The following is a 27,605-nucleotide window of genomic DNA, read 5'->3' on the forward strand; positions in this document are numbered from 1 at the left end:
ATTTTTCAAACATATGCAAATGAAGGAAAATCAGTCATAAGTTTACAGTTCTAATACACTAATCTTTCCAATTCATTATCAAAACTAACAAAGTAACCTTATCTTTATTTTCTACATCTAAGTCAATATCATCACACAACCATTTAAACCTTAACATCACAAATTTACTCATTCTGCAAATCAAAATCAAAGACAAAATTAAAATCCTAATTTTCACAATTTCAGAAAATATTAAATAACAAACATGCATTACAATTAAGCCCAATTTTAAATAATAAACTAGTAATTGAAACATATTCGAAAATTGAAATGAAATATATTAACATAATAATAAAAGCAATAAAACCCTAATTTTGCACACATATATAAACTCAAAGAAAGTTAAATTAATGAAAGATTACTTCAAAATGTATAAAAAGAGTGTATATCTCAACAACAATCCAAAATAAGGTAGAATTTAGGTTACAATGAAGGGAAAGAAGAGTTTATGTAAGAGGAGTTTAAGGAATGAGGAATCGTAGAATTTTAAAAGACTTTATAGAAAAAAGTTTTTCAAAAAGTGGATTTAACGGTTACTTTAATATTTCTTTGCTTATTAATATTATTGAATATATAAGTAGACAAATTTTATACTCCCTCGTTTTTTTTTGTTCTTCCCATTTACTTTTTGCATAATTTTCAATGTAAATTTTAAACTTTAATATCTCTAAATACATATAATAAAAAATACATAATAAAAAAATATACATTAAGACGAATCTAATAAAATATCACATAAATATATTTTATCTTCTAAATATATATCAAATATATTAATTAAATTTCTCAGGTGGAATATTCAAAATACTATACTATAAACAAATCTTAATAAAGAACAATTTTGGTTTTTCAAAAACACTTGTTACCGTATAGAATTTCAATGATTTAAAGTTGAAAATCCCATAAAAGAGCCCTTATTTACACCATCGCAGCAAACTCAACTCGAATGGCGTCCTTATTGTCGTCTGCTCCTTCCATTTGACAGTCTCCGTCATAAATCCATCAATGGCTGAATCAATGGGAATTCTCTCCTCCCTAGTAGTGTTTTGCTTCGTCTTCCCCGCTTTACTATTGGCTGCCACTGAAGATAAAGCACGAATAGAGGAGTTCAATGAAGAGCTGCTACTTAGACCGTTGCCCGATCGGAAAGTTCTAGCTCATTTTCACTTCGATTCTCAAGCTAAATTCTCCTCCAACAATGGCGGTTACCACCCTCATCTCTTTCCTAAAGCTATCTATCAGCTTGTATGTTCCTTTCCTCTTCTTTTTTCTTTTACTCAATTTTTTGGATCAATTTTAGGTGTTAAGGGGTGGTAATTATAGCTTCAGCTCAATTTTTATGTTGCTTAGTGTTGATTTGATAAATGATTGATGATGCCGATTAATTCAACTTTCCGACTGTTGCATACCTGAATTTGCAAATTTACATATAAATTAGGTGATTCTTACTTATTAAATGCTGTTGTAATGGTGATAGTGAAATTGTTTGCTCTACTAGGTTTTTAAGTTCAATCAGGAACCTGAACATTGATGAGATTCAAGATTTATGAACAATGAAGATACTCTATTGAACATTGATCAGATTCAAGATTTAATAAATGATTGATGATGGCGCTTTTGTTTCATTGTTCTTAGGTATCATCTCAATTTTTTTAGATCTCAGTCCAAGCAGACAATCTCTTTACACGGAGGATATGCTTGAGCGATAATCTTTTGTTAGAGTAAAATGGGAATGAACAATGAAATTATCTACAAAGAATGAAAAACAGAATTGCAAAACTAAAGAAAACACACAAATGTGGAACGTGGGGAAAATCCTAATATCACTGTGATATTAGACAATAAAACCCCATCCAAAACAATTAAATGAATATTATTGATCGAGAGTTTTTTGATTACAATGTATAATCCAAACTCTACTTGAAGAACCTTCTTAGTATTTCCTCTCACTAGAAACCCTAAGATTTGATGTGGCATTCATTTTGTAATTCCCAATTGAATTGATCTATATGATCCTCCTTATTCTATACAAATGATGTAAAACAACCTTTTATAGGCTTTGGAACAAGGGGAAACAAAATGATAAGTCATTTGAAAACATAACATCCCGCGCATATAAACAGAATGCTCAACATGTCTGCTTGACCCGGTTGAGCGGTTTAAGTGAGGTCGAGCGTCGGTTGGGCGAGAGATCAGTATCTTTAGCATTTCTTCTCGACTTGGTCGAGAACAGGTCGAGCGACCATCAAGTCCCTGCAAGACCATGCACAGATTCACCAATACTTCAAATGCACCCATATGCCATTTCATGCCTCTAATCCTTCCACATCATTAATATACTCAAGTTGGGATTATTGAGTCACCATATCCGACATCTTTTGTGTTTGATCAGGTTCACAAGTTTCACATCAAGGAAATGGAGCTGTCTTTCACTCAGGGTCGTTGGAGCTACGAACATTGGGGTGGATTTGATGCTATTTCAAGTAGTAATGCTAAGCCTCCTGGAGTTGAACTATGGGCAGTTTTCGATGCTCCATTGTCTCAGGTTGATGCTTTATGGAAAAATTTGACCCATACCCTTTCAGGGCTGTTTTGTGCTTCTATAAACTTCCTAGAGTCTTCAACTACTTATTCTGCACCTGACTGGGGATTTCGAGCATCATCAGGAAATTTGAGGTATGGTACACTGCCACGTGAAGCCACTTGCACAGAGAACCTGACTCCGTGGCTAAAGTTACTGCCCTGTCGTGATAAGGCTGGTCTGGCTGAACTAATGGATAGGCCATCTATTTATCGTGGATTTTACCATTCTCAAAGGCTTCACTTGGTTTCCAGTGGCTTTGATTCAGAAGGTGTTGATTCAGAAATTAAACTTGAACAGACCCTTACTGTTGTTCTCCAGCCTGTGAATCACAGATGGGCTAAGACTCATAGCACTGGCTCTGTCATGCAACCAAATTGGTCCGTAAGCACATTATTTGGAAGGAAAGTCAACAATAAATGTCTGCTTGCGAAATATAGCAATATTTATCTTCAACTGGATGGGGGCCTAGTCTCTGAACTGAAAAACAAGGGACTTGACCATGATTTTGTAACTTCAGAATTTTCGATCGCTAATCCAGTGTTTGAGTTATCTTCTATGCCTGATAAGGTGATTAGAGAAGTCGATGATTACTTAAAAAACAAGGAGTCATCTATTCTTTATGCATTCATTGAGAACTATGCTTATGATAAACCATTTGATTTAGCCCTAAGTTGGAAACTCCCTGTACTTTGGTCATGTTCCAAAGCACCATTACTTGCCAATAGATTCTTAATGGGAAGTGGGAACGAACGAGGTGCTATTGTGATCTCTTTGAAATCTTCTGGTCACCATCAACATTTAGTAGGTACTTGTGCTTCTGGGGACAATTGCAAATTGCATATCAATGTTTTCCAAGTTGTCCCTTGGTATGTTAAGGTATATTATCATACATTACAGATACATATCGATGGTCAAATTCAATCAGCTGCTAATGTCACCAGAAAGATGCGTGTTTCCCCTTCTGAAGACAAGGTATCCCCTGGAGAATTGGAGTTGTCCTTGACATTTCCCTGTAGCATGAAGTCAGCTGCACTTTCTCTGGACTTTGATAAGGTATGCTTGAATTATCTCTGTTTTCTGTTTTATATTGTTCTACTGTCACGAATAGAATCAAGAACGGTCATGTGATCAGAGGGGGGGTGGTGGTGGTGTTGTTAGGGCAGTTGGATGTGCTGACAGGATTAAGAAAACAGAAAAAAAACTCATCCTTGAAAATTTTGATTTAAATGGTGACAGGATTCAAGAGGAGCTATTGTGAAGTACTCATGTTGTCAACCTTAGTCCCTAGTCCCTACTTAAGCTTATTGAATCATTGTCTGGTTATGCTGTATTGACAGAACTAGCAATTATCTAAACTGGTTCCTGTATAACACTGCAGAGGTTGTTAATGGCACATTTTTATAGATTGCAAGTGTTACTTCTACTTCTACAGCTACAAATATGTTTCTTCATGTTGTATCTGTACTTTTTCTTATGGCAGGGAGATGTATCCCCCCTCGTCATCCCTTTTTTAAAAAGGGGGATGATGACATAAAATCAGATTTCTAAGGTCTTTTTTTCTTAAAAAGCATTTGGTTGCAAAGTCTGCGGGCATGTAATTTTTTTTTAACCATATGAGTTTTTGGCCGTATGAATAAGGTTTATGTTTATTTCTACATCAAGTGTTTTTCTGTGTTCAGGGATTTTTGCACATCGATGAATACCCCCCAGATGCCAATCAAGGTTTTGACATTCCATCGGCTCTAATCAGCTTTCCTGATTTCCATTCAAGTCTAAGTTTTGCTGAAGATTCAAATGTTTCCCCTTTATTATCAAGTTTGCAGGTCCCTAAAACTTTTTAGTACTATGTTCTCTTACTTAGATGCCATTTTCGCAGTTTCAATATATAAAAATAGATCCTTAATTGTACATATGATATTATGCTTCCCTTTGAGTGCAGAAAAGAAGTCCTGCTCTGGCTTATACAGAAGTATTGCTCGTGCCATTAACAACTCCTGACTTCAGCATGCCTTACAATGTTATCACAATTACATGTACAGTATTTGCTTTATATTTTGGATCACTGCTCAATGTAGTAAGGAGGCGTGCTAATGAAGAGGAAAGACTACTAGCAGAAAAAGGTAAATACGTAAATACAGTATTTGCTTTATATTTTGGATCAATGCTCAACATACTGATATAAAAGCAATATTAGTGTTGCATTATGGCTTCTTTCTGAGCTGAGATCCTCTCTCCAACATTCCCTCCCCTCCCCCACAAAAAAAAGAATGCACTACAATGAAAACTAAGAACCCATGGATATGCATGTGTCAAACCTTGATTTGGGTTTCTTACTCTAATCTGCAAGAGTTTGCTATAAAGCTTAAACTTCCTGAGATTCCTTAGTAATGGGTCAATAGTTTTTTACTTTTTAATCACAATTTTTCCAAAAAAATATACCATATAGAATATCAGTGCTGTTCCTGTATTTGACATATGAGGTAGCAGGTGACAATTTCAGTCAGAAAAATTGAAATTATCTGATCATTTGATATTGTTGTTCTTGCAGTTAAAGTTTTTATGCTAACAAAACCTCCTTATATAGCATGGAAAAGAAAAGTCTTTCCGTATTAAAATTCCATTACCCCAACGCCATTAAACACAACCTTAACCTTGTTTATGATGACAAAAAGGTAGTTTCCGAATTTCGATTGACCTTTAGTGGCAAGCATTTTCTCCCACTTCACATATATAAGAAGTGAACACGATTTAGTAAGCCATTTTAATCTAGTTCATTATGATATGAAACCGTAGAAGTATGAATTCTTGGCCCCATCAAAATAAAGGGACGACCAGATTTCTATGGTAGTTTTGCGAAAATTCAGATATTAATTTTTAAGCATAATCTTTGACAGAGATGATTTGTAACTCCCAAGTCCCAAATTATACTTGATCAACTTATCATGTCCTATACTAACCATACCCTTTTGCTAAATTTGAATCAGCCAAGAACAAGGGCAACAAGCTTCATCAGTTGTTTGCCAGATTGAGGGGAAAACAATTGGAAGAGGAACAAATCTCCCAAGTCTCATCTTCATCAACAAGAACTGTTCCTACTAAGCTATTTTTCAAGGTTGTAGTGGTAGCTCTGATAGCTGTAGTGTGGCAATATTACTTGAGATAACAAGGAATCTACCAAATAGGCACCTTTTTTTTTTTTTTTTTTTTTGTATTGAATGTTTTTCATTTTCTGTACTACATCTCTGTTCATAACAATATTGAGCTTTAACCTTTTAGATATCCGATTTTGTTCGATTCATAGAGTTGAATCGATGCCGCTGAGAAGTCGAATCAGTGTCCTTACTAACGTAATAATTTTATAGTTTACTAGTATAACACTTAGACACTTTAATTTTATTTAAAATATTGAATTTTTTTCATAAAATTGTCAAGTTGGATATTTACATACGCATTAATTAAGACATGGGTACAACTGTACAAGAGTTCGATAATATAGTACTTACATAGTGCATGATAAATTTATAGGTACTAATAACATAATTGAAGCTTTACAAGTCATTCATAGACCAAGTTACTTCAGTCATCACCAACTCACCCAAAAATTTCAACAGCTAGTCTCTTGAGAGATCGTCTTTTTGAGAGACATACCTCAAGTCTAGCCCATTAAAGATTAATGCTTATTTACTGTATTCTTAATGTCTACTTACATTACTCTTAATACTTACCGTATCTTTAATGCCTACTTTTAATATCTTAAATGTCTACTTACATCATTCTTAATACCTACTTATAATATTTTTAAAAATATATAATGGACCAGCCCAATAAAAATAGTCTTTCAAAGAGACCGTCTCTCACAAGAATTTGTATGTACGAAAAACATACATATAGTGTTTTGGCTTAGTTCATGCGCATTTCTCATGGTAAAAACACAACATATGTGCGTTTTTTCCTATTGATAATTTTTTGTATCTTTTCGTTTTATTATTATTAAGTTGTTATTAATATTATTATTATTAATTTTTTTAACTGTCATTATTATTTTTAGTACAATGAGATCAAATATAAAAAGTTGTATAGAGATAATTGACAATTTTGAAAGACAAGCCTACGCACTTGCCTACTAGCACAAAAACAGGAAGCAAGTTACTTATGCTCATTGGAGATATATATTCGCTATTAATCAAATCCGAATACAAATAAATATTAACCACATGCTTACAAATGATTGATAATAACCATAATCGTCTTAAACATTTAAATAAATAGGTAATTTCTTTCGAAAAATAAATAAAAAGGAATACTCTCTTTTATTTATATTTCAACCTCAAGGATGAAAATTTAACAAAATTATAACTTTTGTGAAGGTGCTCTATTCAAAATTCACCTACTTATTTATGCTCCTACTTAGCAAGCTCCCTTGTAAACAAGCCTTGAAACTAAGACTTCACTATAACTCTAACCTATTTAATACTTCTATATAAGTTCGATGTATGATTCGGTCTTTTGATACACTTGTCATTCCGTAACCCTCGACAGACGGTGTGTATGACAGCCTCACACATCTAATGTACACAACATATCGATGAATACAACTACTGTGCAGTTTCAGCAACACGCCCTTTGAAAGCACTGTGAGTGTGAAGGCAGGTGCACGAAAAAATTTAAGAGTATGAGACGTTCACCACCGTATGAATAGGTAAATATTCCATAGAAAGAACTAATCAACTGCATGAGATGGACTTCATTATGAGTTACCTCAGTTGAAGCAAGGTTAAATTATCTTAAAACCATTGACCACTTTGATGTTGTTCATGTATCACTTATCAACTACAAGAGGAATATTTGCTTTTCCCAGATAAACTTGTTGCATCTCCTCCCTCCATATCTGCAAAGTGCAAAAATGGCATATATTTTGTATCCGTTTGAATTAAGTAGCAGCAAACGTCGTTAGGTGGGTGGAGGCGTTGCCCCTCCTTTCATTAAGATAGGCAAATATTGACCTTATAAATTCAGGAAGTGATTAAGAAGAAAAGGTCCTTAAAGAGTAATTATTTCTTCTTTTGGTTTTTTGACAAGTTAATTCAATCATCACCAATATTAAGAATTCTTAGAGGTGTTCAAACTGACCTGACGACTAGCGTTGTTCAGAAAAACCCAACCCGCCCCGTCGACCCGCAAAATATACATGGCGGGTCAATTTTTAAAAACCGCTTTAACCGGGTCGGATCATGGGCCAAAATTTAATTGAAGCGGGTACCCGGTGACCCGCTTAAAAAAATTAAATACCCTTTTTTTCTGTTTTTAATTTGATATTTCAACTGGACATATATATATATATATATATATATATATATATATATATATATATATATATCATCATACCCAATATATCCCGCTCATAGAAAATTAAGGCCAGGGTCTAGGGAGGGAAAGACGGCGGCAACTCATACCCATAAAGGAGAGCGCGGCCAAAGGAGCCCCTGGCTCGAGGAAGATAAAGAGACGTAATAACACGTGAAAAATAACTTAAAAGGCCTACAAAAAATAAAAGAAGGACCATTTCAAAAGAAAACAAAGAACTAATAGAAAGGAAACAATTAAAGCAAGAGGTTAAGGACACTAAAAGGTAAACTAAGAGGACATCAGTAATATAAGACATGGATATGGCGTCTCCAACTGCTTCTATCCCTAGTCAGGTCCGCAGAGAGGTTTAACTAACTTCTTAAACATAAGAAACTAACTAATAACAAGTCCTTGACTAAAACAAGATTAAGACAACAAAATAAAAGTTGGACATACACATAAAATGCACCTAGTAGGATCAGTATATATCAAAGATCTCATGCATCAAAATATCAACCTCCTGGAGCATCAGTAGGTATATGTTCATCATTATGCTATTGTTGCTGCTATAAAATTAATCTTTTTTTTAGTTAACGTAATAAAAAGAAATAAAAATCGGGGACCCGGTGTCCCGACTTGACTTATCCGAGTACCTGCATTAATTGGGCCGGGACACAGGCCGTTACCCAACTAACCAGGTACCCAAAATGCGGGTACCCGCTAATGAACACCCCTATCGACAACCCAACCACCTGATCTTGTAACTAAACCCGACTTTGACCCGATTTCAAGATGGATTTACTATTATGTAAAAACCATATGCACACAACATAAAATCGACCCTAAACACATGACCCGAATGAACACTCTAGGAATTCTCATCAAAAATCACCAATATCCAAAAGAAAATCACAAATTTTTGGGCATCTCACAATTGTGCACGTAATTATTGATTTCAGATGAAGAGATTAGAGAACTAGCGAAGCCAAATCTTTCATATTTCCAATCATCAACAAACTTACCATGTGACGGAATTCAACTCGTATATGAGGTACATTTGTCTTGTGGATATCATTCCCATCTGGACCTCTTTTAAAGTAGTGTTCACCAATCCAGTGCCTCTGCAATAATGGTGACAAAGTTGCAGCAATTAGCCACTATTACACTAACATGTCATAAACAATGTCATGTTATGAGGATCAACACAAACAGCAGACATCATCATTTGTCCTATCATATAGAGTTCATTAAAAACTTATCATGGTTCTTCAGGATGAAAGAATTATAAACCTGACAAATATACGAATACATGTAACTACTAATAAGCAAGATACCTTCAAGGCATGAGAGAATCCAGATTGGAGAACTGAATTGCGAGCAATCTCACACAAATCACAAGAACTAAGCTTCCACACCTATCAGAAGTGCAATGACTTTAGATCACTAGAGTAAAGTTCATCAACAACGCCAACTGCACGAAAAAAGGATACTCACCGAAGCAGCTATGCTGTATTCTTCCACTAATGGCTCCTTAGTTAAATGAATTTGTAGCGGGTCATCCGTTGATAGTGATACATTAAGTCCACGCAAGAAGAACATAGGAAAAGGGTTACGATGATAATCCAGAAATAAAGAATTGTTGCTAAGAGGAGACATTGCCAGACCAATCTGCAAAAAACAACATAGAAGCTCGTCACTATATCTACTGAAACAAAAAGCAAATGATGGCTAATGCAATCAGACACTCTCGTAACCTCCAGTGTACCTGTGCTAAATAATAAAGGTACTGAAGTACAGGAGATTTCCTCAAATTGATCCCATGTGCTATATTATGGGCAGTGAGAAATGTTGCAGCCAGATGGTCAATATCACCAGCCTGAAACAGCAAACAAGAAAGTTTATATATATGCAAATCGCTTCATTATTCGTATACTGAGGACTGCCATCATTTCTGGAATGAACTATTTATGGGTCATTTGGTTGTTGGTATTATATGGTGGGAATGGTAATGAAAATATAATGTAATTCAGCAAGAAATATTACTTGAAAAACTTTATTTTCACCCATTACTACACGGGAAGGTGGTACAAGAACTAAAAGGTAATGGAAATTTGTGAAAAAAAAAACACGTTTGAGGATCAGAACTTCATTATCATAGAATGACAACACATTTTATCAAAATTAACACTCAAACTAGTTCTCATTCATCACAATTGAATACCAATAACCAAATGGGTCATTAATGTGAACCATGACTCCTTGAGGGTTCAACAGATTCTATTAAAACCACATCATCAAACATTTACAAAACTTACTCTCAACACAGCTGCTACATTAAGTAGGGAACTTTTAAGCTTAGGGAGAGGGGATACGTAACAATATCTGGAGAATTTAGATGTACCTCTCCTGCATGTGGACGGAATTTAATTGTCGTCATACCCTTGGACTCCCGCAGCTACAAGATAATATAAGGGACTCATTAGTAACGATGTGGTATAGAATAAGCATCTAACGCATAATGTTGCAAGATCTAAAATACAGTGACCATGTTCAGTTTTTTTTTTTTTTTTTTTTGAATTCAGAAACAGCAAAAGTGCTTAAGCCTATAAACCAGATTCGATATAAAACTAGTTCAATGAGCCAAACCAGTAAGAACAGATTATTCATTTAGTTCATCAAATGAAGACATTACGTCTTATTTATAACAACCATCTCTCAATCAACATTATATGTGCATCCTTGAGCCTTGAGGTACTATTACATCAATACATCACCCTCTCCATGGCCGGACACACAACAGAACACTTCACTGTTTAGTTACCAGACAGGACCAAGTGCTTTAAATTTCTTCACTCAAACTCCAAATAAGTGTATTCATTACTAAAATGTATCAGGTCATTTTCGAAAAATTCAAGGCCCCTAACGCACTTAACGCATGTTTTGCAAAGCAGTCCAACTCAAAGTCATAATCAGACACAACCGAAGATACCTCATTGATATAAATCAAAAACTTCAATTGTCCAAGATGAACGAAATCAGGATAATCTTTATGAATTGGATACAATTTTAACAAATATTTCATTATTTAGTTTTTGTGATTACTATATGCAAGTTCCAAATAGAGAATCAAGTCCAAAAATCATTGAAGTTCATATAAGGAAAAACATGTTTGAGGGTCATCAAAAGTGTGATCCATATGTTCATAAGAGACAAATTTCTAGCGGAAATACCTATCATTACAATCATATGAAGGTCCAAAAGTCGTGACAAATGAGGATGCAAATATCCAAGATAAGTCCAGTGTTTACAAGGGAAAAAGTTATAGTCAACTGTTTATGTCAAGCTACACGTGAGAAAAGAGAATCCAAGAGAAGCACTACAATGATCATTGAAGTCAAAGTATTGATAGTCGTCATAATGTTCATTCTATTGTTAATTACGATTTTTCGGAGGAAAGTTAACACTCTTGCACCGCAGGAGTTCTCTTTTGTTTTTTCTTTCCTCATTCTGTTTTCCCACCATGTGAATGTTTCGGAAAGAGGCAAAGAGAGAGGGGTGTATGCACAGCATGACAAAGATGGAATATGGATAGAGAAAAAAACAATTTAGTAGTTATAATGAAAAAAGTCTCAGATCAAACCTTGTTTAAAGTGTAGAGATTAGCATAACAGTAATAAGCATAGTACGAAAATGCTGGATTGAAAATGTTTGTCCATTGTTGAGGAGTAGGCATATGTTTTGTGGGACGCCGTTCAGGTTTACTTTCATCATCCACCAGATCTAGTCCAACCACCTACAGAGCAACATAATCCAATTCAGCAAAAGCATATTAAGACAATTTTAAGAGAACAAGAGAACAACATTTTTCAGGTCTTGTTCCAAAACAAACACAAAAAATTTTCACTTAGCTCCCAATTTCTATTTCATTTGTATAATCTCAAATTAAAAAAGTACTATTAGGCTATTAACATGTGAATCAACAGTATGTAGGCTAAAACTAAAGCTACGGCTCGATTAATTCCTTTTTACTACAAAGTCAATGCGGAAAAACAGGGTCAAAAAATATCCAGAAGAAAAATATTTTTTTATTGAGGGACGCTAAACTAGTGGCAACAATGTAATTATCCATCAATGAATGGAAGTATTTTTATGTATTACACCATGTGGCCAACGATGACGCTTAACCAATACAAATGGCACAAGGCCATTATGAGAAGTATGAAGGACACAACTGATAAAATTATGCTATGGCAGCTACGACTCTAAGTATGATTCTGCAATGCATGTCTGTTAGCAGCTTACACGACTACAATTCAAAACCGTAATATGGAAGACTCCTATTTTCCTCCGCTGGTTTTAGGGAAGATATAAGAGATGGGAAGCATGGTTAGAAGACTTCAACTACCAACTCCAATATTACTTTCTTGAAGACTGTTGAAAATCATCAAGCTAACACCAAATTATTTAAAAAGCAATTTCAACAGCTATTCATGGAATTATCAATGAAATATAATCCTTAAAAATGTGTCTCCAAATTCTACCAATACCTCTCCAGTCCTCACATGATCCTAATCATGCTCATGGCAGACACAAGCAGAACAAAAAGCAAACAGTTTAAAATTCACTAATTACATTGCTCGACATATTTAGTGAAGTTGCAGCAGTAATCTCACAGAGAGCATGATTTGGTGGTGAAAGTTGTGAAAACATATTTACCTGCTTCAAGAATAGGTGCAAATGAGGATGTGAATCTGGATCAACAGTAACCTCAAACAAAGGTAGGAAGATGTTGTCAAGCATGTTTTGAAATGATGTAACTATCCCCATTTCCTTGTATACATTGTACAGTCTTGGTATCTGAGGGAAAAGACAAAAAGGATAAGCAAACATAATTCCATAATCAGAACAAAGCCTAGGAAACAAGAACTATCCAATTGGAATACAATAGATTGAACTCAGAAGGAATAAACAAGTATCAAATGAGGTGAATGTTTGAATAAGCATAAATGCACCTTTTGATGCATAGGGCAGAACATACCTGAATCAACCAAACAACATTTTCGCTATACAAGTCATTATTAACAACCCAACTGGCGAGTTGGTCCCACTCACTTTGCTTTCTACCATATATTGATATTCTATACTCTGCCATCTGTTAAGTAGAAATTCATATTGTGTTAATACATTGATGAGATTTTCAAAAATGTGAAAACCATGAGAAAGAAAAACCCACAAATATACTTTTTCCTAGAAAAGAAAAATCGAATGACAAAGACTATTTTACATGAATACTTTACCATATAATAAACTTCGAACTCAAATATGTTTAACCACATGCAACTCACCGAATTGTTGAAGTAAATAATGCACATGCTACATACTCGAGGAAAGGCTCATTACAGGAGATTAGAAGGCAAAGTATAAGTAGTACTTCATGCACACATAACCATTAGGATTGTAAACACAATATACAATATTTTCAAAAAACCAAATTGAAAAATAAATCAGGAACATTTCCTTAGAACAAAACAATGATAGAATAATCCTCTCCTCAGCCCTTTCTTAATGTTCAATCAAATAAATAACTTTTATTTTGATGATGAAATTTTTTTACTAATGAAGACATATGCCATACATCAATGGGATGAGGAATCCCAAAAGGCAAATAAAGATAGCTACTCGCATTCCAATTACTTCTACATAAATCATCAAGAGAGCAATGTTTAAATAATTCATGTGCCTTAGCCCAAAAGTGACGCCAAAAAGACCACCTTTACCCATAGAAATCGATCATTAAAAATTCTCATATTTCTTTCTGACAATATAGACCATAGGATGGTAAAAGAACAAATCACCCACATCTTTTTAAAATCATTATCCCGTCAGATTCCACAAGGGTTAATCGAAATAAAATCTCCACTCCTTCTCGTAGCAAGCTATTCTTCACCCATGATCTTAAACAACCTTTGCGATATTCAATATTCAACCCATTCCGCTACTTCTCCTGTTTGTGTTCACAAGACCTCCAAGGTTGAAAAGGACATAGAAAATAAACGGTCTGAATTTCTAAGGGCTCCTTTGGTATTGTTCTAATTTTCGGTTCAATATTTTATGAGAACTAAAAACATTTTTGTTTTATTCCTCAATTTTTTCAAAATCATTGGAAAAGTTTTATTTTTCCAAAACCAACTAATATTGAAAACTGATATCATGGTTAAATCCTACATCCTTTAAAATCCCAAAAGTAAAGAGAAAGAAGTCAATTGTAAACAGTGAAGTGACGACTAATAGAAGGTTGAATCCTTCATCCATTAGAATGTCAAATATAAAGCCAATCCACTAAAGCTCTTCAGCAATGGAGACTTCATTAATGTCATCTCTTCCAGTACAGGGGCCATGAGGGTTATGTATAGGTGTTACACCACGCATTCTTCCATGGTTGACAAATTACGTGGCTTTGTGAGCTCTAGATCTTATCATTTACAGCTGCTCAAATATTATTACTAGAACATGAACTTGACGACGACATACTACTACGAGGGAAGTACCAAGTTTTGTTTTGACCATCTCTGCCTCTGGTAATTGTCTTGCATCATTTAATTCAACTCTGTATATTTATATTACGACAAAAAGAGATGAAACTCCGACCAGAAATTTACAAACACCTTGTTTTGGTCGCCTATAGCGACCATCACTGCCTCTGGTAATAATTCAACTCTGTATATTTATATTACGACAAAAAGAGATGAAACTCCGACCAGAAATTCACAAACACCTTGTTTTGGTCGCCTATAGCGACCACTCTTTAATTAATTTTTTTTTTTATTTTAATTTTGTCTTTTAGTCTTAGTTTGACTAATCACAAATTGGTCGTAAATTCAAAAGGAACATGGAGGGAATTTTCTCGCTCACATTCATGTCTATAAATAATACACATCCCACAATTTTAACAAAACATACCCATTATTTCAAATTTGTTTAAGATTAATTATTTTAAATTAATATTAAATTATTATTATATTTAAATTCTAATTATTATTCAAAAAAGGAGAGAATTTCAACAATTTAATATGACTAATAATACACTAACATTACTAATACAATATAAATACGACTAATACATCATTAATATGACTAATACTTTATTAATAAAACTAATATTATACTAATACACCTAATAATAAGCTAAGTAGCTAACACGACTAAAATAATACCGGCACGACTAATAATATATTAAAACTATACTAACACGACTAATACTAAACTAATACACCTAAGACTAAACAAATACTATTTATACTAAACTAATACAACTAATACTAAACAAATATGACTTAAAAGATACTAATATGTCTAATACTACACTTATACAACTAATACTATACAAATACGACTACTATTAAACTGATACAACTATTATTATACTAATTAGACTTATAACACATTAATATGACTAATATCATACTGATACACCTAATAGTATTCTAATATGATAATATTACACTAAATAAAACTAATATCATGCCTTTGTTACCTGGACTCAGGTATGAGTATCGGATACAGATCCTAGTATCCGCTATGTCATTTCTAAATAGGATACGGGGACACCGTCTTAGTATTGTATATGGGCACGAGGATACGTAAAAAAATTTCTCTAATAAGATTAAAAAAAATTGAAATTGCCTAAATATATAAAAAATTAAAAATTTTGAATAATTTATATAGTCAATAAAAATTAAATGTAGGATAAACGACCGTCATTATTCTTAGGTGGGCTTGCTTTAGAAGTAATATAAGTAATATACCAAACAAAAAAATTAGTGGGGGGAGAGAGAAACAAAAGAGGGGGGAACAACTGCCTTTAAACAATAAATATGAATAAAAAATTTAGTAGGGAGAGAGAAAAAAATAAAAAGAAACTTGTGTTAGTAAACAATAAATAGTTCTCAAGTATTTAAAAAAAACAATAAAAAAAGTATAGCAGTATCACGTGATCTCTTGCTCATGAAGAAAAATACATAGAAAGATAGAGAAAGGGCATATCAACAATAGAGAACAACAGTGGAGAAGATACGAAGAATGATGATGATGCCCATAAAGACGATTCTTATGCACTTTCATCAGTTGGGCGACCATAAGACCTAATTTTCGACCCTTGATGCAGCAAAGTTAGGGGTTTTGATTTTCAGATTTAGGGTTTTGGAAAATTCATAAACCCTAAAAAATAAAAATGACGGTATAGTTATAATATATTCCCTCTACCTTTCATATGTCGTCCCCATTTTTTGTCCGGCGTATCGGATATGTATCAAGCACCGTTATCCGTACAAGTCGTACCGAACACTGGTGAGGCGGTGAAATTTCCAAGTCCAAGTAAAAAAAGGTCGTCGAAAACCGATTTATTCCCATAAGTGATTCAATCGGCAAAAAAACCCCGGTTCGAACCAGCGAATCGAATCGTGATTCACGGGTTAAACCACCGAATAACGTGACACTAGTATATACACTTTACAAGAAAAATTACTAAACAATTTGTGGCCTAGAGGGTAAAGTGTTGTGTGACTACCTTAAGGGCATGAGGTTTGAGGTTCAATTTCTAGTTCTTTTATGATTTATTAGCCTATTGGGAAAAACATCATTGAAGACGTTGGGTGTCAAAATGAATTTCAAAAACGAGTTTTGAAAAGAGATTAATGTGGCCAAAGAAATTAAAATAATGATAATGATTTTTTTATGGTGGTTGGCAACCAGACGGCTACTAGAGTGATTGGTCGCCAATGGCAACCAGAATGGTGGTATCCACGTAATAGTCGCCAACGAATTGCTGCCAAAAGGCGAGCACATTGCTACCATTTTGTCTGTATAAATATTAAATACCAATGATAACATCTTCTAGGGTCCCTAAATGCCTATAGCGACCAAATGGCTACCATTTAGTATGGTCGCTATTTTTTTTTAAGTTGACCCAATGGTAAAGTTAAAACCACATGTAGTAGTTTTCGTATTTCCTTTTTGGTTTTTTAAAATATACTAAATTTTTTAATAATCATTTTGTCGAACAAGTTTTGGTTATTTTTGTGAGAAAATAAATGAAATACATAAAATTTGAACAGTACACACAGCCTTCAAAAGGTTTCTTTCATGTGGAATAGTTTGAAAAATAGTAGTAACATTGGCAAAATTGCCAATCTTTCAACCTAACTTATACGTACAAAGTAATTAGCTTCAGCCTCGTCAATTATCTGATAAAATCGTAAAAGCTCAAATGTGCGCGAATGTATCCCAAGTGAAACTATTTAATGAATCTGGAGCACCCAAAAGGAAATACTTATACATAATAGAAGTCAACATTGAATCCAGCCTATCCTCGATGCAATATAGAATCTTGCCTAGGCTCAAATGCAAAATGAAAAAAGATTTCACCTAATTCGTTTCCCCTCTCTTTCACAACCTAACACGTAACTGCCAAACGAAGTATAATTTGTTATCTTTAAAATCACCTCATCCAAACACTTGTAGAAGATGAATACTCCCCACCCCATCCCATCTCCACAGGAAATATTAGATCATCAAACACAATGCAAGAAAAATTACTCCCCCGAGTATCCACTTCTAACTTCTAAGGCCAATTAGATTTACCAACAAACTCTAAACTTATATTGCTGAAACTCGTTTGTACCAAAGTTTCTTAGAATTTAATGTATTCCTTGCTATCATTATCTTTGCCAAAAATGTACATAAACAAAATTGCAAAGCACTAATAGTTGGTGAAACATTACCTGATATTTACTAGCAGCAAGGTCACTGAAAACTTGCTTGGTCAGCTCCCCAAGAAAACGTCCTGTGGCAAGAAAAGAGAGACGACATGGAAGTAACATGTAAGTGGAGGAAACACTTCTCTTGGACAGCATAAAGCAACAATGAACACACAAAAACTAAATTGTAAAAGGAGCTAGAGAGGCAAGAAAGCCCCTACAAAACATGCAAAGAAACACACAAAAAAAGAGTGAGAGGTCTTTTCTAAATTGAACTCTAAAGTTAACAAACAAAACAGTGAACATTGGCACTATATTTGGATAACAACTTTGGAGAGAAAAGAAAGGAAAGAATGCCAAAGGGGGAGGGAAAAGAAGGAAAGAGAAATGAAAGGGATGTAGCTTTTGTTTGTTTAGGAAGGAAGGGAAAGGAAGGGAGATGAAAATTTTCCTTTCAAATCTTTCCAACTTTAAAAAGATTGATACCTTAACAAAAATCATCCACCCAATCCCTCCAAATCCCTTCCCATTTTCTTATTAAAATAAGGGATCTCTCATCCCTCCAAATCTTTTCCTTTCCTTTTCCTCCATTTCCTTCCATTCAAAGTTTCAAACATAGTGTGAATGTGGAAAGAAGGTAGATGAAAAAAATATAAATCTCAAGTTCCTCTATTCTTTTAATCAAACACATGTAGTATAGTCATGACTCCAGCTGCCATGCCCTTCAGAGTCTAGACTCCGAAGTCCAAACTGCTTATCTTACACAAAAATGATTAGGTCAATTCTTATACATGACAAAATTCCACATGAGGGAGTCACCCTTTTCCTATTAAAAGTAGCCATCAACACTAATAATAGTCAATATGCTATTCAACAATGTAAGTTCATCACTTTACAAACACGTGGAGCCTTTTGCTATGGCGTTAGAAAAAATAAACTGCACGAAGCAAGAAGTGATGCTAAAGCAAAGATGGATGAAACAGTTCACATAATAAATTAACCTAAGCTACTTCAGTTGCACAAACTGAGGTTGATTCGGCAAGTTTTTCGTATTCCATTTAGAGGTAATCATAGCTCAACAAGGCCAATGTGATCCTTTTCCAAACCCTAAAATTAAAGAAACCTACATTCCATTTTCATAGGTGCATTTTTTCAATCATTTAAAGCAATTAATAAATAACAAAAGTGCCATCAAAAACGTATCATCAAAGTACATTGCACAAAGAATAGAAGCTCATACAATCCAAACAACTAATTGAATAAGAAATGAGCATGACCAACCTTGGATGAGATTGTCCTGTTTAAGGAAAATCTCCCTTAGCCTACTTTGACCACAAGGATTGTACTTGAGGTTAAACTTGTCAAAACGATGGAATGTGCTCTTGTCAGCATGAACATCCAAAAGATCAACATTCAAGTCATAACTGTGCATCCCAATGCAAAAACCAAGTTACCAGAAGTTCTAGCAGCCCTAGAGGTTTCAAATGCATCAAAAAGAAAGTGCAAAACACAAACTAGACCTTAAAAGGTGGCATGAAATCACTTGCTTACCCAGTCAAGTCCAAGCTCTCAAAGACCTCTTTCAAAGTTAAATACGTCCCATCACGAAATATTACAACCTGAGAAGGACGAAACCTTAAGATAAATAATGGAAAATGAACAAATGTGTGAAGGGAGATTGGTGGGTAAACCAACATATATGTTTAAATATTAATGATGAAATTATACCCAGTTATAACTTATAAGTTATAATTGCTGAACTATCATGTATTCAAGTATTCTAGTACAAAATCACAACCCTACAAAAAGATGATAGTTCATAATGCAAAATAGCTAATGAAAATAAAAGAATAATCAAATTGTGAGCATTACCTCATCAGGCTCCTTCCTTAGCTTTGACTTAATAAACCTTAAAAGATGCTTTTGGTTCATGCATGCTGAATGATGAACATGAGTATCAACTTTCCTAACATTGTAAAAATCACGATGTGGTGCACTCTTCTGGGCAAGAAACTCTCTATCCGCGTTCAGCATCAAATGTAAATTGAATTTCTAGAAAGAAGTCATTGAAAAAATGTCATATATTGGTTAGTCTAGGAAACATACAATCATTCAAATGTAGACTATATGAGAATAAATACTTGTTCTAATAGCACAAGTCGATGATGGCATAAGGTCCGAATGTTTCCAGCTGCTATAACTCGTAGAATGTGATGCAAATCAGTGAAAAATGTTGTTGCATCAGCAACTGGAAATAGCTTCTCCTTTGCTAAGCAAAAGAAAAAAACAAAAAAGTAAAAAAAGATGGTAAGCAAACATATATATATATATATATATATATATATATATATATATATATATATATATGGAACCTTTATGAAGTCCCATAAAAGTAAATAAACAATGGATAAAGCAAATAAAAGAAAAGGTATGTACAATCTTTGCTAGCATAAACTTGGACAACTCCATCCTCCATTTGGAAAAAGTGCTGTCAGTACATGCATTAAACATTAATAACTGAGCAACTAAGGAAATACAAATACAATTCTGAAACAAAATTTAATTTCGCATCTAATTCGTTTCACAAAGGAAAAGCACTAAAGAAAAGTGAGTTGGAGAACTCACATTACTTCTTTTCTCGGGAGTAAAATAGAATGGATTTGGATTTGGCTTTGGAGTACTTGGGTCAGATATGATTTCTTTCTTCCACGGAGCAATCCTTTCCCTGAACACATAACTTTCCCGTAGCTCAAGGCATTCTTGAAGAACCAGGTATGATTCTACTTCATCAGATGCCGGTGTCTCTGGCACATATATAAGACAAATTAAAAGAAAATTCCAGAAGGACGTCAAAACATCAGTAATGAAGATTGGAATAAAACTGCACTCCTGCTTAACATACTAAGAGAACCATTGTATATGCATCCCCAATACTTTACCACACGAGTCAATCATAAATTCATAATATTATTATAATATTTTTTACAGCATATTGTTTCCTTTCCTTTCTTGATAATAATTTTGGTGTCCAAGACCAAGACAGGTCAGAGGTATATTAGTGGTATTTTGAGTTACAAATAAAAAAAAAACCAAAAATACTTAAGTAAATGAAATCAGAATTTTTAACGGATACCAAATATCCCATAAGAAAGCCCAAGATAATGAGTAAACAAGAAAAAAAATACAAGGTTTGTTGAAAATCATGAATAAATGGAATTGTACCACTTGGAGAGATTTTTAGTCGTACAAACGTTTCCTGCTCTGGTTCCTTTCTCAGGATATCAGCAGATATGGGATCAGGTTGAACCCCATGCAAGTCACCAGATATGCTATGTGAGCGAATCATGTTTGAAGTAGTTACAGGAATTTGGTCTCCATTGTTAGTATTATCGGCTGAGTCTTCATGTTGGTTCTTCAACTCTGGACCCTGATCAAGAATTTACACATTATATACAAGGGAACTTTTGTCTTTTATAACCTCCTATGGATGTATTTCAAAATCAAGGGCTCAAGAAAATGAAATTATGAAAAATTTAGACAGAAAAACCAATTAAGATATATGATGAGAGCAAATTCACAAACAAAAAATTATGCTCCTTCTACAACCCAAATTATTGCCATAAGATATCAACTTACAGCATCTCCATTTGAATGCAAATATGTAGGATCCAATTTAGAATTATTCACAAAGTCTTCCTCGTCATCAGACGCTTCTACACTTTCAAAGGCACTGGCAACAGGGGATTTTGGAGAGGTCGCTCTCATCAAAAGAGATCTACTAGCTGAACTGGCAAGGCTAGCAGCTTTTCCTAATGCAAAAGCGATGTTATGAATAACAATATCTTTTTTCTAAATTAACATAAAAAATCATAAATAACTAGAATGCAAAGTAGCGAAGGACCCATAAGCCCTTCCTCATGCACAAACTAGTTCATATTTGTTCACTACAATTTAAAAATAATACATCTTTTCTTACTTACCATGAGCTGTAGGGGCAATACATAAAGAGGAGAGATATTGAAATATGTGGGGGAGCCAAATGATCAAGAGAGACTGGAAGACAGTAAAGAAATAAAGGAAGTGTAGAAAGTACTTTATAACTTACCATAAAGGAAGTGTTGCATATCAAAAAGAATGGAATAAGTATATTCATTGTGCAAAAATGATAACGCAACACAAGATATAGCACCACAGCATAAAGGCTAAATACTAATGCATAAAGAACTAGCTTAGATTAGTGAACTCTACTTCCGAATTTCACATTAATTATTATTTCTTTTGCTTTTAAAAAGCTATAATCCATTCATACACTACAGTTTAAAGCTGTTTCACTTACTAAATTTTTTTTACTACTAACTCTAGGCTCTAGCCATTCCTCCCCATCAATCCTAAAATCAAATGTAAAAGCATTCTTATCTCAGAATTACAATTTCATATCTAGATTGTGCTTGAAAAACAGCTAAGCTTCACAATTCACATCAACAGAAATGGACTTAAAACCATCAATAATGTCACCATCTTCAAACCTTTGTAAACCTGATTTTGAACAGTGTATCCTGAAGATCAAGATTTCAATATACAGAAATTTTAATTAGGAAAAATCAGAATTATGAACTCACAGAAAGAGGTGTCGTATTACGAGTACGCATAACTCAATTATAGTTAGCCGATAATGCCCATGTCACCGAGTGTGATAGAAAAAAACTAAGAATGGTTACATCCAACCATCTAAGTCAAAACCTCTTTCTCACGCTTCAATAACTTGAAGACTTCATTACTTCAAGATAATAAAGCAAGCTTTAATCGGAATTATGTTTAGTGTATTGAAAGGAATCAACAATCCATCCAAAAATGTTGGCAAAACTGATTATTCAATAACATGGTTCTTACAAACTTTTTGAAGATTCCAAGCAATTCAAGAGTCAAATACACAGACCAACGGAAAATTCAAACAGTAATCAAATCAAAAATATACTCAAAACTTCTCAAAATCAATACCTTCAGAAAGATTACGAAGCCTAGGCAAACCATCTGGAATACCAGCAACAGGAAACACACCATTGCACTTATCAACACCATCAACATCACCAGAAATCGCCGTAACATCCGGCAAAGACGCCGAAGCTCGACGATAAGCTCCAGTATTTTTCCGGCTACGGAGATCCTTCAAATGAGAAGGCGAAACCTGCTGTCCACCAATCTCACCTTCGCCATCCTTCTCCAAACACTTAGCAAACTCCAGTAACTGCGACAGAGTTTTCCGGTGCATATAATAGGCTGAAACTGCCACAAACGATGCTCCAAATAGTGCCGCCATGGCCAAGTGAAGCGTGTAATTATCCATTGTTGTTGATAAATTATGATTTCAATGGAGTATAAGGAAAGTGAGAAGCTGAAACCCTACAATTGGGAATATTTGGGAGAGAGAGTGATAATTGGCAAGCAGTGAAGGAAAACTCTGTCGTTTATTGGTACGTATTATTAGGATGAAATTACGGTGTTTGGGTATGTATTTATAAGAGTGGGTTTGGAAGACTCAAGAGGAGGGATGACATTTGGTTCACTATAATTGTTTCTCACTCTATCCACTTTCTCCCACTAGAAATGCCCGGCATCTTTTTATAATAGTTATGCGACAAATTATACTCCCTCTCCTATCCCTACTTGACAAGGACATCCTAGGCTTGCTTCTGCGATAGTGTTTGGCAAACGACTGATTGTTGGTAGTTGATAGCTGATTATAGTGGTTAATTTGATCGGCTGATTTGAGCAACTTAATCATAACAATAAGTTGTTTCAAATAGCTAATTTACCAAATATTAGCATTGGCTGGTTTGACCATCTAACCCAACCATTTGTATCAAATTCAGCTAAAATTGCCCAATGATTTATTTTGCCAAATACTTCCTTTTTCGATTGGGGTGATTTAATATATATATATATAAAGTTTTAAAAGTAATTATTCATAACGTTAATGTGATTACTTATAATTTTAAAGTAACTAATTAAATTCTTATGCTGATCAATTTATACAACTGCAATCACTTACAATTTTAAAGTATTTACTTTATATAGTATTAAAATGATCACTCATAGCTTTAAAGAGATTACTTACAATCTTACAATGACCAATTAGATAAATAAGTTGATTATATAAATCATGGTGAAATGATTTAATACAAAAATTCCTGTCAAATTTATCAATATAGTAATTCAATCCTTATTACTCAACAAGTCTTATATGAGATAATCAGTTCATTTAATTAATTACTTTAAGTGATCATTTTAAAAAATGTAAATGATCAATTTTATTAAAGTCATAAATGATCACTTTAAAATTGCAAGTAATCTCTTTAAAATTGTAAGCGATCACGTTAAGGTAATTGATTATTTTAGATTGTAACTTGTAATTGATCACTTTAAAACTTAAAGTGTATATTGACTATGTCCAATAAAAATGATCTTACCGTGAGACTGTCTCCATTGTGAATTGGTTGATTAAAAAATACTTTCATTCTTTTTATTTCATATGGAGTACTATTTTAGTTTGTCCTATAAAACATGTATTTTCAGACATAGCCTCACTTATAATATCTCACTAAAACCTACTTTTTTTGATTTTATGTTGTTGGTTATATTTGTTTTATTTAAGTCTCAATATCTATAATAAATACTCCCTCTTATTCATATAGAATGAGACATTTGGGTTTTGCATCAAAATCAATAAGGGGTAGGGGACCACTTAAAAGTGGGTAGAAAACTCTTTTTTTTCATAAAGGGTATTGATATTTATGTGTTATTATGTTATTGTAGTAAGGATAAAAGGGTAAAAAAGAATGACAAAAATTAAAATGTGACATTTTTAATGAATTGACCCAATAAAAAAAGATTTCATTCTCTAGGAATAGGAGGGAGTATTATACTTACCCAACTCAAGAATATGACTCAACATATAATACTCCACTAAAATATTATAATTTTCATTTTTCTTAATTTTTATCTAGTTTTTGATATATTAGAAACCTCAACAACAAACATAAGACAATTAAGAGTACTATAAATATCTAATGCTCTTTCCTATTCACATCAAATATTATATTTATTTACTCTAAAAATAATTCAGTCACAAATTTTTGTGAGAGACGGTCTCTTTGAAAGACCATCTCTAATTGGATCGGCTTATTATATATTTTTTAAAATATTGAAAGTAGGCAATAAGAATACGATAAGTAAGCATTAAGGATAATATAAGTAGTCATTAAAAATATAGTAAATAAATATTAATCTTTAATGGACTAAACTTAAAATACATTTTTCAAAGAGACGATCTCTCAAAAAGACTAGCTAATCAATAATTATGGACACTCCCATGTATGTGTGCTATTGCCCATAGTCGAGTATCTAGTAGGAGTATCCATCAATAATTATCTTGATGATGATGTGACCTACTGACCCCATCTAAGCATCGACTATCAACCGCATTCTCCAAAATTGTCATGTTTTCTAGATGTGTTTTTGTTTTTTAAAGGATATTTATTATTCATTATTTTTTTTTTGTTTGAATTTGTACCATATATGATAATGATGTATAACTTAATAATATCTTACTCTTTGTATCTATATCTTTACCGCACTTTTTTTAGTCTATCTTTTTATTTTACTATAATTATGTTTCCATTATTTTTTATTTCTCATTTACATATTAAAAGCTCTTTTTTCAAACACAAATTTTTATATGAGACGGTCTCACCGTGAGATAAACTTCATGATTAGGTTAAATAGCCCAATAATAAAATCTTTTAGCTTATGTGCTTCTTATTTTGTTAATATATGGGGCTCGTATCATAAGAAAATATGTCACCAACTAAGCTACACTTGAATTACAACGAGTTTGTTAATATATGTGGCTCGTATTTTCTGGAGAGCCCTAGGCAATCAGACACCATAAATGAGTCTAAAATCGCCCCAGGAAAAGCTGATATTATAGGTGATGTCTCCAATCTTCTCATCAAGAGCTTTGAATGGCCCATGAGACCTTGGGCTTAATTTAGAACAACGTTCCGAAGAAAATCGTTCTTAGCCATGTGAATCCAAACCAAGTCACCTTGAATTTTTCTTTTCCTCTTGGAATCGATACTTTTCTCTTTACCTATGCATTCATAATTTCATATTCTCAAATTTTCTATAATTAGTCATTATAATGTAGTCTATTGTATCAAAATTTAAAAACTATAATTCTTAAATCTCATCCAAAATAAACAACACTTAAAATAGACCCACAAATCATAATGTTAAGACAACCGAACGTACATGATAACAAAGTATAACGAAAAATCACACAATAAAAATTAGCGCACCTCTAAAACTCACTGGTGCTTTAGTTTTTAAGAACAAACCCTCAAAAACAGCATAAAAACACACATAATAGTACATAAAATTATCTCAGTAATTTATTTTATGTTGTGATAATTATAGCCAAAATGTAAGATGCATAAAATTTTACCATGAAAATTTAGCAATTCAAAATGATTTCAAAGTCGAAACTTTTTCCATTTTGAACCACATTAAATTTTGATGATAGTATAATCATCGAAATTTATTCATATGTAGCAACTTTTATTTTAGTTATAATTATTATAACATATACAACTTACTTCAATTCTATGATTTGTAAAAAGCTTCCTATGGACATTAGGAAGGATCAATAACCTAGATTAGATGATCTTTCCCTCTTCTAGAACTCCTCAAACTTTGGAGAAGTCTTAAGGCAACAATGAAGAACCTCAAACATTGATACAGGGTTAAAATCTGGACTACTTTCGCTCCGGTTGTCACCCTTAAGGAGTCGGCGTTGGCTATCACAGCTTCGATAGCCCTTCTTAACTGATTCACCGGTTCACTTGTCGTATTAAAGGAATCGCCTTCTATTACCCACGCAGCATCCCTTAACACATCGATAAGTGGTGGTGCGGATGCGGTCTCTTGTATCCTTGCTACTTCATCGTCAACAATCTTTTCCTTTATTCTCGTCTCTCTTTTTAGCCTGGTTATTAAAGAAAAAATACGTCAAAAACAGTAATTAAAAAATATGATGCGACAATAAATGAAGTAATATACGATAAAGAAACATTAATATGCACATGAATTTTATTGATTTGATGATAGTGTATGTCAAAATTTCAAGTGAAGTACTTTGGCCGGTGATGGCAAAGAAAGATATGCCACGTGAATATATAAATGTGGTTCAAAATATGTATAAAGAGCGGACTTACATTAATAATTTTTAAAATTTTTTTTTTATTTATAATGGTCTTAGACGAGATAACAAGGCCAACTTCATTATATGAATCAGAAAAAACTAAAAAAATTAAAATTGAAAAGATCATTATACAACATATGAGAAGTTGAGAGATGAATTGATATAACTTTATAGATAAAATTTTAAAATTAAATGTAAGAAAGAGTCTTAAAGTTACATATATTATTTTAAAAAATATATAAGAGAACAATTTGCATTAGTTAAGCTGTTGAATATAACTTGGATAACAAGAGCCAAGAAAGACATCAAAAATTGAGATTTGCAAGAGCATGTAACAATAGTGAAAAAATAAATAAAGGAAAAGAATATATGTGGATAATATTTGGAATAAATTACACAAATTTTCACATGAGATGGTCTTACGATCAGATCATTTTTATTGGGTTAGCCGAATGTCACTTATTAATTTATTATCTTATAGTGATCACATAAAATTTTAAAGTGATCACTTTTATAGTCGGTTCACTTATAAGTTTAATTGATCTAGTATAATTTTAAAGCGATCAATTACATAAATAAACTAATTATATGAGCTCGTCTCATGGTAAGACAGTTTTATACA

General features: G+C 33.3%; 2 protein-coding genes across 3 annotated transcripts; one reads left to right on the top strand and one right to left on the bottom strand.

Annotated features, from left to right (window-relative positions):
- The first annotated feature begins 902 nt into the window (after positions 1-902).
- On the top strand, positions 903-6,047 carry LOC130800032 (uncharacterized). The gene is made up of 5 exons (XM_057663363.1): positions 903-1,284; positions 2,432-3,676; positions 4,303-4,446; positions 4,563-4,743; positions 5,608-6,047. Exons 1-5 carry the CDS (start codon positions 1,045-1,047, stop codon positions 5,784-5,786), a joined length of 1,989 nt encoding a protein of 662 aa, XP_057519346.1. The 5' UTR covers positions 903-1,044; the 3' UTR covers positions 5,787-6,047.
- On the bottom strand, positions 5,784-23,318 carry LOC130800031 (AMP deaminase-like). Of its 2 annotated transcripts, XR_009039356.1 has the most exons (20): positions 22,723-23,301; positions 21,361-21,533; positions 20,947-21,151; positions 20,350-20,528; positions 20,161-20,212; positions 19,866-19,993; positions 19,597-19,776; positions 19,276-19,343; positions 19,006-19,148; positions 17,749-17,810; positions 13,008-13,121; positions 12,686-12,826; positions 11,610-11,762; positions 10,371-10,424; positions 9,735-9,845; positions 9,464-9,637; positions 9,304-9,384; positions 8,992-9,090; positions 7,382-7,511; positions 5,784-7,255 (listed from the first exon to the last, which is right to left on the bottom strand). XR_009039356.1 is itself a non-coding variant. In XM_057663362.1 (19 exons), exons 1-19 carry the CDS (start codon positions 23,066-23,068, stop codon positions 7,443-7,445), a joined length of 2,532 nt encoding a protein of 843 aa, XP_057519345.1. In that variant the 5' UTR covers positions 23,069-23,318; the 3' UTR covers positions 5,784-7,442. The 2 variants fall into 2 exon arrangements, 1 of the variants encoding a protein (XP_057519345.1); XM_057663362.1 differs by having other exon boundaries at positions 5,784-7,511; positions 22,723-23,318.
- Positions 23,319-27,605: the final 4,287 nt, after the last annotated feature.

This window comes from Amaranthus tricolor, chromosome 14 (assembly GCF_026212465.1).
Source record: "Amaranthus tricolor cultivar Red isolate AtriRed21 chromosome 14, ASM2621246v1, whole genome shotgun sequence".
In the NCBI taxonomy this organism is placed as follows: domain Eukaryota; kingdom Viridiplantae; phylum Streptophyta; class Magnoliopsida; order Caryophyllales; family Amaranthaceae; genus Amaranthus; species Amaranthus tricolor.

What these genes read in the sequence shown, in the direction of transcription:
- LOC130800032 (XM_057663363.1), top strand. Translation starts at nt 1,045, where the DNA reads ATGGCTGAATCAATGGGAATTCTCTCCTCCCTAGTAGTGTTTTGCTTC. An exon ending in CTAAAGCTATCTATCAGCTT is followed by an intron (nt 1,285 to 2,431) that starts GTATGTTCCTTT and finishes GTGTTTGATCAG; the next exon opens with GTTCACAAGTTTCACATCAA. An exon ending in AAGACTACTAGCAGAAAAAG is followed by an intron (nt 4,744 to 5,607) that starts GTAAATACGTAA and finishes AATTTGAATCAG; the next exon opens with CCAAGAACAAGGGCAACAAG.
- LOC130800031 (XM_057663362.1), bottom strand. Translation starts at nt 23,068, where the DNA reads ATGGATAATTACACGCTTCACTTGGCCATGGCGGCACTATTTGGAGCA. An exon ending in TTGCTGCTAGTAAATATCAG is followed by an intron (nt 13,122 to 17,748) that starts GTAATGTTTCAC and finishes TCTACTTAACAG; the next exon opens with ATGGCAGAGTATAGAATATC. An exon ending in ACCTTTATTATTTAGCACAG is followed by an intron (nt 9,638 to 9,734) that starts GTACACTGGAGG and finishes TGTTTTTTGCAG; the next exon opens with ATTGGTCTGGCAATGTCTCC.